At 39.9% G+C, this 12,557-nt stretch overlaps 1 protein-coding gene across 2 annotated transcripts in view; it reads left to right on the top strand.

Moving 5' to 3' along the window:
• Positions 1-12,557, top strand: part of NLRP14 (NLR family pyrin domain containing 14) — a 40,598-nt gene that overhangs the window by 10,264 nt on the left and 17,777 nt on the right. For both annotated transcript variants that reach the window (XM_089311195.1, XM_089311196.1), the window contains 2 exons: positions 3,481-5,074; positions 8,155-8,325. In XM_089311195.1, the coding sequence (XP_089167321.1) occupies positions 3,481-5,074; positions 8,155-8,325 (1,765 nt within the window). The remainder of the gene's footprint in view (positions 1-3,480; positions 5,075-8,154; positions 8,326-12,557) is intronic.

The raw sequence follows: 12,557 nt of genomic DNA, 5'->3' as shown, positions 1-12,557 counted from the left end.
GCCTGTAGGTTTTCAGATGCATAAAGTTCATGTTCTCTGAGATAGGATTATGTGTACGTATTTCCCTGAAGCTGGATTTCTTTTCTAACTATATTGTAGACTTATGTTCTTAGTTTTGCATGTAGTTGTATGTTATTTTAATTCAAAGGTTGCATAGTATTGAATTATATAATTGTTTTTTATTCAGCAAGTATATTTGACAATTGTGTGCAAGGAATGTTAGACACTAAGCAATGAGAAACTACTGATGTATTCCACTCAAGTACATTTCTTTCAAAAGTAAATATGTAAGATAATTATAGGTTGTGATATATCCTGTAAAATGAAAAATATACTGAGTTTTGAGAATATTTGAGAACTAACATTGGGGTTCAGCAGGTTTCCCTTAGATAGTGTCATTAGCATATTTGAATGTTTTAAAAGATATTTATTTGAAAAGCAAAGAGGGAGAGAAACTGAGTAGATGGAAGATTTCTGGTTCACTCCTCAAATGTCCACCACATCCTGGGCTGAGCCAAGACAAAGGCAGCAGCTGGGTATTCAGTTCTTGCACATGAGCAGCAGGACTCTGATATGGAATGGGATTAACAGCTACGTGAAAGGCCAGTCCCATAGTGTCATTTAAATGGGGATCTAAAGGAGGAATCGGACTGAGGAGCTAGAGATGAAACCACATTTTCATTTTACTTGGGCAATTGGGAATCTTGTTCCTTCAGTATATTCTTCAAGCTATTTGAGATGTGGAGTTACAGAGAGAAAGGTCTTCCTTCCATTGGTTCACTCCCCAAATGGCCGAATGGCTGGAGCTATGCTGATCCGAAGCCAGGAGCCAGGTGCCTCCTCCTGGTCTCCCATGCGGGTGCAGGGGCCCAAGCACTTGGGCCATCCTCCACTGCCTTCCCAGGCCACAGCAGAGAGCTGCAGTGGAAGAGGAGCAACAGGGACTAGAAACCAGCACCCATATGGAATGGCGAGCTGCAGGTGGAGGATTAACCTAGTGCACCACAGTGCCGGCCCCTGTTTTTTTAAGAAATAAAGATACTTTTGATCTGTAGGTTCAGGTCTGTCTTAGGGTCCTCCCTGGCTACTATCATTAATTCTTGCCTCTTTTTTATTTGAGTGATGACTGTTCTCCATATATGTCATTTTATTTTGTTTTAGAGGAAAAGTACAAGGAAAGAATATTTCTAGACAATAAAACATATTTTCCATCAAAGATTCATTTTTATGCATTGTCAATTCTGGGGTTTTTGCCACCTTCTAATGCAAATTTTATTTTTTAAATTTTTTTAATTCACAAGCTTTTATTGAGATCCCACTCCTGGGCGAGGTTCCCTGGTCCCAACAGAGCGGGGGCCAGGGAAGTCAAGCATCAGAGATTGGGAGGGCTCCTTTTATAGATACAGGGTGTGGGGGTTAAAGGTTGAGGCAGGTCTGATCCTCATTGGTTGACCTTTAGGCACCCGTGGAGACCTTGACAAGGACTTTTCTCCGGAAGTGCGGGTAGGGACTCTCCATTCCCGGAAGTACAGGCCTTCCCTCCTTGCGGATCCCAAAGCTACCATCCCAAACTTTTGATGATAGGAAAGGGGGTGGCGATGAGTCTCTCTGGCTACTTCCTGCTGACTGGGGACGTGGTCTACAGGGGCCCGCTGGGGTATTTTGGGGCTCTGCAGGGACAGGCATGTATAGATGGAGAAGCATCTGGTTGACAGCTTGGTTGCTGAAGGCCTCAGTTCATTCCATTATCACCTGCTGTAAACACTTAAACAGACACGGTAGTATACAAGTCAGGGTGAGAATAGCAACCAATGATCCTAAGAGTGGCATTAACCAGGTAATGAAAGGATTTCATAGAGGAGAGGAAATGGGGGGTCTCTGGACCCTTGTGGGGACAGTTTGGATGTGGCTTAAATCTGATCCCAGCCAAGACCGGGAGAACAGCCACTCAACTTTTGCAGGTAGAGGGGTTTGTCTGTAGAGAAATTCTGAATAATCATACAAGATTAAGTAGGGGAGAGGACCATCAGTACACAGGTTGGGAGTAGAGCCATTAAGTTAGAGGCTATGATTACAAAGGAATGAGGCCCACGTAGGCTAGACAGGGTATAGAACAAAGGACAGAGTCATTATTAGAGGACTCAAGAAACGTGCTGTCTAAGCCACTAATAAGTTCTCCAATTGAGATAAATAGAAACTGACAGAAGGGGCTTGAAAATAATCTGGTGGGCTTTAGGCCTTGTAAGTTAAGAGGCCCAGACCTGTCTATCTCTTCATAGGGTACATCCTAAGGGAGGTGTGAACCTCCTTGGGGAAGGCACCCTGTTGATGTCCATTACCTATCTGGCCTGGGAGGAGAGCTGGCCAGGTAAAGGCAGGTGACAACTGTAACAGGAAATTTACAGTTCTGCCTGTAATGCTGCTGACCCTACTTGGCCATCCCCTCAGCTGTGGTGGTCACTTTGGAAGCTGGGCTGAGTGAAGGGCTTTTCAGCTTAGAACCAATAAGATCCGTGGCTCTGACCTGCAGTCCTTCAACTCCAGGGCAGTTCCATTTCCAGTGATCCAACTCTTGGCTGGCAAAGCTGCCAGGGCTCTTCACAAGCTGATTTCTGCTGAAGCCCAGGCTTACCACATTGCAAGCCACTGCAGTGGACTGGCCTGTTGGGCCTCCTTGAGGGCAGATCACTGTACAGAACAGCCATCCTGCCACCTATCTTTACATTTCTGATGCCTAGCTTTCTTTTCCTCCTGGTTTTTGTTAAAGCAGACCAGAGGATGCAAGTCAAGGGGGTGCTCAAGTCCCATCTCTAATCTTTAGTGGCCTAAACTAGAAATCTGTAGTCATAGGCATGTTCTGTAGTAGTTTTTCTGAGGTAGATAATGCCCATGAGGAAAGCTATGTCCTCGCTTTAAAACTTTCTTTCCCTTGTTTGGTCTGAAAGGGAGGTGTTGCCTGTTTACTGTGCCCATGGCGAAGTAAACCTAGTTGTGAAATTATAATTTAAGCTCTCATTTTGGCTATGCTGTTACAGAAAATGTTAACCATTCCTTTTATAAGATATCAAGATCAAATTTTACATCTTGGAGAGTCCTTCAGAATAGAATTACTTTCCTACCTCAAAGAGAATAGAGAAATAAGAACAAGTTGGACTTACCAATAGAGAAATGGGGGTGCCAGTCCCAGATCACTTACCTACAATAGCAATATCAAATGAAAACTTAGAAAGCAGTTTCAATCATTAGATAATAACTTGGGAAAACATTTACCAGAAGGTAAATGCAAATTTGCTAATGCAAATTTTAAATCCGTAAGAATATTTGTATGTGAGTTACTTTTTTTTATTTATACCAGCTTTGAATTTGGCCTGTATTATTATTTGGTTCTAACCCCAAGTCCAATATTCTTAACATTACAACTCAGAATTTGTTTTGATTGTGTGTTTATTGCTTTTTTTCCCCTGTGCTATTCTAATCTAGATAGTGGAACAGAATACAGAATTCAAATTAAGGAAAAATTTTGCATCATTTGGGATGAGAGCTCTTGGCTTGGAGAACTTGAAACTTTCCATCGTGCAATTTCTCAGGAAGATGAAGATTTGGTGGAGCATTTGTTTGATATGGATGTCAAAACTGGTGAGCAGCCACAGATAGTGGTGCTTCAGGGAGCCGCTGGGGTTGGGAAAACAAAGTTGGCAAGGAAGGCAATGTTAGATTGGGCAAAGGGCAATTTCTATCAGAAGTTTTCCTATGTGTTTTACCTCAATGGGAGAGAGATGAACCAGTTGAAAGAGACAAGCTTTGCTCAACTGATATCGAAGGACTGGCCCAGCGCAGAAAGTCCCATTGAAAAGATTCTGTCACAGCCAAGTGGTCTCCTTTTTATTATTGATAGTTTTGATGAACTGAACTTTGCCTTTGAGGAGCCTGAGTTTGCACTGTGTGAAGACTGGACCCAGGTGCACCCAGTGTCCTTCCTCCTGAGTAGTTTGCTGAGGAAAGTGATGCTTCCTGAGTCATCTTTATTGTTGACAATGAGACTCACATCTTCCAAGAGACTGAAGAATGTATTGAAGAGTCAACGTTATGTAGAAATACCCGGAATGCCTGAGCAGATAAGAAAGGAGTATATTTACCAGTTTTTTGAAGATGAGGAGTGGGGCAAGAAAGCATTCAGTTTGCTAAGAAGCAATGAGATGCTTTTTAGCATGTGCCGGGTCCCCCAGGTGTGCTGGATTGCTTGTACTTGTCTGAAGCGGGAAATGGAGAAGGGTGGTGATGTCACAGTCACCTGCCAGACAACCACAGCTCTTTTTACCAGCTACATTTCCAGCTTGTTCACATCAGTAGATGAATGCTGTCTTAGTCTGCCCAACCAGGATCAACTGGGGAGGCTGTGCCACTTGGCTGCAAAAGGAATATGGACTATGACACATGTGTTTTACAGGGACAATCTCAGAAAGCACGGGTTGACCAAAGATGATGTTGCAATTTTTCTGGACATGAATATTCTTCAAAGGGACAGAGAGTATGAAAATTGCTATGTGTTCACCCATCTACATGTTCAGGAATTTTTTGCAGCTATGTTTTATATGTTGAAGGACAACTGGGAAGCTAGGGATTATCCTGTTGAGTCTTTTGAAGATTTGAAGTTGTTACTTGAAAGCAAAAATGATAAAGACTCTAATTTGATGCAGATGAGATGCTTTTTGTTTGGACTGTTGAATGAAAAGAAAATAAAACAACTGGAGGAAGCTTTAAATTGTAAAACATCATTGGACATAAAACAAGAGTCGCTTCAGTGGATGGAAGAATTAGGAAACAGTGACTACTCTCCATCCGAGCTGGGATTTCTGGAGTTGTTTCACCACCTGTATGAGACTCAAGATGAAGCATTTATAAGTCAGGCAATGAGCTACTTCCCAAAGATTGACATTAAAATGTGTGAAAAAAACCATTTGCTTGTGACTTCATTTTGCCTTAAGCACTGCCGATGCTTGCAGACCATTAAACTGTCGGTATCAGTGATATTTGAGAAGAAGATAGTAAACTCAAGTTGCCCAGCCAAAACTTGGTAAGTGTGTTTTGTCAGTTCCCCAGAAATGACCTAGATTTGATCAGAGGGAAGAACTGTTGAGCTGAGGTTCCAGAGCTGGAGTAAAACTTCAGAGTTGCTCCACTTGGAAGCAAAGAGATTAGGCATTTAAACCCCTTAATGAATGGGCAAAAACTGGCCTAATATGGCTTGGCCTGAGAGCAACACCAGGCTGGGGTGTGGACTGAGTTCTAAGCTGCCAGTACTCCCAGCAACGCGAGGGAATGACTGCCTCAGTCCTCAAGGAGGAATGTGGCATAATGCAAATTTTAATTCATTACAGTTGGTATATTTAATTTTTAAAAATATTTTCCTCCAGAAGAATAAAGGCCCATAAATTTCTTGGTAAACCTAGTGTACACTGATCATTTCTGTGTACTATGTTCTCTGTGCACTACTGACCTTGCTCAACATCTGTGTTACCTAGAGAGAGGCTGGTCTTTGTTTTGCAGTTTCTGAAGTGTTCTGCCCTTTTAAGTCTGAGAGTCAAAGGTAAAAATATAGTAGTTGCTAAATGATTTTTTTTTTTAAAAAGTGAACTTCATTTTATTAAGTGTGCTGTTTTACCCTGTCCATTTCAAGTAGCCTTTTCTGACTGCCCATCTAAATCTAGGAGGATTGGACTGTGGAACTCAGTTTAGTGAATTAGGTTTAACTAAGCTTGAGATCTTAGTTTAGTGGGTTGGATATTTAATATATCATGCAATTTAATGCTAATTGCAAACATCTCAGTTTATATATATATTTTTAAAGATTTTGAGAGGTAGAGATATAGACAGTGAGAGGGAGAGACAGAGAAAGGTCTTCATCTGCTGGTTCACTCCCCAAATGGCTGCAATGGCCAGAGCTGCACTGATCTGAAGCCAGGAGCCAGGAGCTTCTTCCAAGTCTCCCATGTGGGTGCATCTTCCACTGCTTTCTGAGGCCATAGCAGAGAGTTGGATCGGAAGAGAAGCAGCCAGAACTAGAACCAGTGCCCATATGGGATGCCAGCACTGCAGGCAGAGGATTAAACTGCTGTGCCACAGAGCTGACACCCTCAGTTTATTAAGATTACAAACCAGATTCAGAGAGGTTTACCTAGAAAGTTGATAATTCTTGATTCAAGCCCACATAAAATAATAGCTAACATCTGCTGAGTGCTTACAACATACCTGACAATCTAAGTCCTTTAACTCATTTTGTTTTCCAACAGCCCAATGAAGTAGATACTGTTATTTCTATCCTTAGAAAAACCAGTGAGGTGGGCCACTAGGTTAATTCTCCACCTGTGGTGCTGGCACCCAGGGTTCTAGTCCCAGTCGGGGCGCCGGATTCTGTCCTGGTTGCTCCTCTTCCAGTCCAGCTCTCTGCTGTGGCCCAGGAAAGCAGTGGAGGATGGCCCAAGTGCTTGGGCCCTGCACCTGCATTGGAGACCTGGAGGAAGCACCTGGCTCCTGGCTTTGGGTTGGCGCCAGCCACAACGCGCCAGCCGTAGCAGGCACTTAGCGGGTGAACCATTGGAAAAAGACCTTTCTCTGTCTCTCTCACTGTCTAACTCTGCCTGTCAAAAAAAAAAAAAAAAGAAAAAAAAAAAGAAAAAAAGAAAAAACAGGTACCAAGAAGGCTTATAACTTAACAGAGGTCACTCATCTGATTGCAAATTCTTGTTTTTCCAACTTTACTTGAGCTATCTGATAGCCATTAAATTTCAGAAGCAATCTTATCTTATAAATTTAATTTTTCTATGATCTGAGACAGTGAAAATTGTGGGCTTGGATGCTATAACCTTAAACCTTTTGGAGGAATTTTGATAAGTCTTTCAGTCAGTTCCCTAGTTCCATCTAAAGAAAATGTGAGAATGTAGAGCATGCCTAATAATAAATGATGGTAAGGTATTCTTACCACTAAATGACCGTCTTCATGCTAGCTTCCCTCACCTATGTTATAGCATTACTACTACAGGAGTTGGAATTATTACTGAAATTAAAAAGGATCTGAGAACCTACTATTCTAAAGTAAGTGACTTCAGTCTCTTCTAAAACATAACACCATTGTAAACTTCATGAGGGCAGGATCTCTTATTCACTATGTCTATAGTATTTATATATAAGAAGCACTTGCATATTTGAATGTGATTTATTTGTTTTCACAAATTTAAGGCCTCATGATAGTCTGCAGTGTCATTTCCATTTAAGTAAGCTATGGAAATGGATATGAGGTACAAGGCAATCCACTAGCCTTTTATATATTTCAATGCAAACAAGCTACCAATTGTTAGCAGCACTTGCAATGTGAGACATTGGCATTTTCTTTAGATTGCCTTACTAAATATTCACATTAGCCCTAAGAATTTGACTTATGGTGAATCTGGTCCACAAGATTACATCACCTTGCAGCTGCTTTAGTTTGTATGAGTACATTCTTTGATATTTGCACAATGATGAAATCGCCAACAATACAGTTCTCCGTTTCTGTTGATATCCAAATAATTAAATCATAAAAAACTTTTAAAGTATACAACATGCTTTTGTGTTCCCACTGAAATTAATAATTAAACCCTCACAACACTGTGAAGGGAGATGGCATTTCCGTTTTATAATTTTATAGATGAATAAAACTTGAAACTCAAAGAACTGATGTGACTTCCTTAAAATACAGAGCTATTAATTGGTAGGCCTGGTGTTCAAAGCCCGCGGTTGTTAATCTAGACCATATTATAGCTTATGTCTACCCACTAGTCTTCATCCTACTCTTTGTGCTCATGCCTTATTTTTTTTCTCTTGAAATTAGCTCTTTGGGTATTTAAATACTTCTGTCTTGTCCTTCATAAGTCTCTCCCACCAAAGTAAAGTCCCTCTTATTTTGTGTGGTAAGGAAATGAAGGGAGGGAAGCTGGTGGGCAGAAAAGACTTCGGGTGTGCCCACTGATAGACTTCCTGGTGGACTGTGCCTGTGACAAAGCTGCACTGGATGCTTTTGTCATTTCAGAAGTACACTTAATTTTATCCCATTCCCTCTTCTGAGAGTTGCCTGGGCTGAAATAGATTAATTGGTCTTTTCATCTTCTAATTATTTAGGCAAAACGATGAAGATCTCATTATTCGTTGCTGGAAAGATCTCTGTTCTGTGATTCACACAAATGAACACTTGAAAGAACTGAACCTGTGCCATAGCAACCTTGATGAACTAGCGATGAGGATTTTTTATCAAGAACTTAGTCACCCAAACTGTAAACTGCAAAAGCTACTGTAAGTCTGCCATGAGAAAATATAATGAAGTTATTGCAAATTCTTTGTCTCTGTCACCTTCCACTTGTTAGGGGAAATCGATAGTAAACAAATAACAGTTACATGCCACATCATGTTTCCATCATTGACAGACAGACCTGAGATACACTGATAGTGGTCCACAAGATTACATCACCTAGCAACTTCTTTAGTTTGTTTAAGTACATTCTTTGATGTCTGCACAATGATGAAATAGCCCAACAATACAGCTCTCACAGTGTATTTCATCCTCGGGCAACATATGACTGTATTTAGCATCAGTTGTGTAAAATGAGTAATGGAAAATTCTAAAAACATGGTAGCATAACTTGTTTTGGGAAAGATTCCACAGATTCCAATGTAGCTGTTCCCATTGGTTTTCATACTTAAAGAATTTTCGAGATGAAGAAGGAATGCAGAGCTGAGACATTGCAGGCAGGTCAACAAAGCACTTCCAGTGACATATTCTGGAACTTACAGTCTAAACAATTTTTCTGTTGAGGAGGAGTTTACATTCAATATCATACAGATATTAAATGTTCACTTTCTCACACTTTCTTGTCAACAACCAAAATGATGTTTCCATTCCCTCAAAAATTCCTGTACTCCTTTCTGTGAAATCCTCTCAACCCATCCAGTGTAGTGCAATCATTTTACTTTCTTTAAAGAAGATATACTTATTTATTTGAAAGTCAGAATGAGAGACAGAGGGAGCTCTTCCATCTGCTGACTCACTGTGCAAATGCCAGAATGGCCAGGGCTGAGACAGGCCAAAGCCAGGAGCTTCTTTCAGGACTCCATGTGGGTGCAGGCACTCAACCATTTGGGCCTTTCTCCACTGCTTTCCCAGGCACAATAGCAAGGAGCCTGATTGGAAATGGAGCAGCCAGGACTGGTACTAGCGCTCATGTGGGATGCTGGCATCACAGGCAGCAGCTTAACTCACTGTGCTACAGTGCCAGCCCCAGTGCAATCATTCTCTAATTTCTGTCACCACAGATTAGCTTTATTTCTCAGAATCATTTAGATAGATTGCTTTTTGATTCATATACAGTGAGTTTTAAAATAATCACAGGTAATTAAAACTATAGTAGTATAACATTTTTAACTATTAGTTTCTCAGAAATATAAAACAAAGTTTGAAACTATTTGCAGCAATGTTGACACATGCAGGAATTTTTTTCCTTTTTAAATTTTAACTGCTATATCAGGGAAAACATACAGCATTTGTCCTGTGTCTGGTTTATTTCATTTAACATGATGTTCTCCGGTTGCATCTATTTGGATGTAAATGTTAATATTTTATTCTCTTATGGCTGAATATTAGTCCATTGTGTGCACAAGAAAGTGTGTGTGTGTATAACATTTTTCTTCATTCATCTGATGGCCACCTTGGTTGATTCCATATTTTGTCTAGTGTGAATAGTGCTGCTATAAACCATGTTGGTGCAAGTATCTCTTTGATACAATTCATTCATGATTTTTGGTCATAAACCCAGCTAATGGGGTTGCTGGATCATATGACAAGCATATTTCTAATATTCTAAGAAATCTCTATACTGTGTTTTCCACAGTGGCTGCTCTAATTTACATGATCAACAAGAGTTCCCCTTTTGGGGCCGGTGTTGGGGCTTAGCTTGTTAAGCTAACTTCTGCTATGCCAGCAACCTGTGTGGATGCGGATTCAATTCCTAGATGCTCCAGTCACAATCTAGCTCCCTGCTAATAAGCCTGAGAAAGCACTGGATTGCCCAAGTGCTAGGCCCCTACATCCATGTGGAAAACCTAGAAGGAATTCCAGGCTCCTCATGTCATCCTGGATCGGCCCTGGCCTTAGCAGCCATTTGGGTAGTGAACCAGTGGGTGGAAAATCGGTCAATCTCTCTTTCTCTCTAACTCCTCTGACTCTCTCTGACTTTCAAATAAAACTATTTTTTAAAGTTTCCCTTCTGCACATCCTCAGTAACATTTGTTAGTCTTTGGGATATAACAATTCTTTTACAGGGGTGAAGTGATACCTCATTGTGGTTTTGAGTTTCATTTTCTTGATGGCTAGTGATGTTATGCATTTTTTTCCAGATATTTCCTGACTATTTAAATTTCTTTTGAGAACTGTATTTAAGTCATTTGCCCATTTTTAAATGGATTGGTTTTTTATTGCTGAGTTTCTTGAATTGCTGTTATAGTCTGGATATTAACCCTATGTCAGATAGTTTGCAGATTTTTTTTCCCATTCAGTCAGCTGTTTCTTCACTTTTGTTTCCTTTCCCATGCAGAAGCTTCTCTGTTTGATAAAATCCCATTTGTCTAGTTTTTTTTCATTACCTGTACCTTGGGGGGTCTCATCTAAGAAGTCATCACTTACACTGATGTCTTGAAATACTTTCGTACATTCTCAACCCCAGATTTTATAGCCTCAGATCTTAAATTTAGGTCTTAGATCTACCTTGAGTTGATCTTTTTTTTTTTTTTTGTAAGTGTTAAAAGGTAGGGATCTAATTCCATTCTTTGACACACATCCAATTTTGCCAGCATCATTTATCAAAGAGATTATCCTTTCTCTAGTTTGGGCACTGCTATCAAACACCAATTGGCTGTATATACATGGATTAATTTCAGGAATATCTCTTATGTTCCATTGATCTGTGTTTTTTATGGCAGTACCATGCTGTTTTAATTACTATAGCTTTGTAGTATGCTTTAAAGTCAGCGATTGTGATGCCTCTACCTTGATTATTTTTGCTCAGGATAACTTTGGGTATTCTGGGTCTTTTGTAATTCCATATGAAATCTAGGAATGTTTTTTTTCTAATTTCTTAATGTGATTGGCATTTTGATTGTTATACTGAATCCATATGAGGATTGCTTGAGGTAGTACAGACATTTTTTCCAATCCATGAGCAATAACATTTATTTCATTTATTTTTTGTCCTTGATTTCTTTCATCAGTGTTTTATAATTTTCAGTGTAGAGCTCTTTCACTTTGGTTAAATTTATTTGTAAATATTTTTTTTGGTGGCTATTGTGAGTGGATTTTTTAAATTTGCCTTTTGTTGATTTCATCATTAGTGTATAAAAAAGCTTTTATTTATGTTTTCATAGAAAGCTTTTATTTAAGTTTCCTAAGTACAATATTTGGATTACAGTGGTTCTTCCCCCCCCCCCCCGTACCCACCCTCCCACCCCCAGACCATCCCACCTCCTACTCCTTCTCCCATCCCATTCTTCATTAAGATTCATTTTTAATTATCTTTATATACAGAGGATCAACTCTATACTAAGTAAAGATTTCAACAGTTTGCATCCACACAGACACACAAAGTATAAAGTACTGTTTGAAGACTAGTTTTACTGTTAATTCTCATAGTACAACGCATTAAGGACAGAGGTCCTACATGGGGAGCAAGTGCACAGTGATTCCTGTTGTTGATTTAACAATTGACACTCTCATTTATGACATCAGTAATCACCTGAGGCTCTTGTCATGAGCTGCCAAGGCTATGGAAGCCTCTCGAGTTCACCAACTCCAATCTTATTTAGACAAGGTCATAGTCAAAGTGGAGGTTCTCTCCTCCCTTCAGAGAAAGGTACCTCCTTCTTTGGCCCCTTCTTATCACTGGGCTCTCACTCAGATCTTTCATGTAGGTCATTTTTTGCCACAGTGTCTTGGCTTTCCATGCCTGAAATTTTCTCATGGGCTTTTTAGCCAGATCCAAATGCGTTAAGGGTTGATTCTAAGGCCAGAGTTATATGCTTATTTTGCAACTTCACTGAATTGGTTTATCATTCTAACAGCTTTTTGATGGAGTGCTTAGGATTTTCCACGCTTAACATCATGTCACCTGAAAACATGGATATTTTGACTACCTCCTTACTAATTTTGATGCCCTTTATCTTTTTCCTCCTTAACTATTCTTGCTAATATTTGCAATACCATATTGAATAAAAGTTGTGAAAGTGGATGTCCTTGTCTTGCTCCCGATCTAAGAAGTGCTTTAGCTTTTCCACATTGATATGATAATGGCTGTTGGTTGACAAATATAACCTGTTTAATTTTGAGGTATGTTCCTTCTACGCCTAACTTGTGAAGGTTTTTATCACAAAGAGATGTTGAATCTTACCAAATGCTTTCTTCACATCTGTTGATGACTATGGTTTTTGTTCTTCATTATGTTGATGTGATAATGTTATGTTGATGTGATGACATTTATTGA

This window comes from Oryctolagus cuniculus, chromosome 1 (assembly GCF_051225735.1).
Source record: "Oryctolagus cuniculus isolate XC-2025 breed Fujian yellow rabbit chromosome 1, ASM5122573v1, whole genome shotgun sequence".
NCBI lineage: Eukaryota > Metazoa > Chordata > Mammalia > Lagomorpha > Leporidae > Oryctolagus > Oryctolagus cuniculus.
The sequence above is the reverse complement of the archived record's forward strand: the minus strand, read 5'-3'. Positions and strand labels throughout refer to the sequence as shown.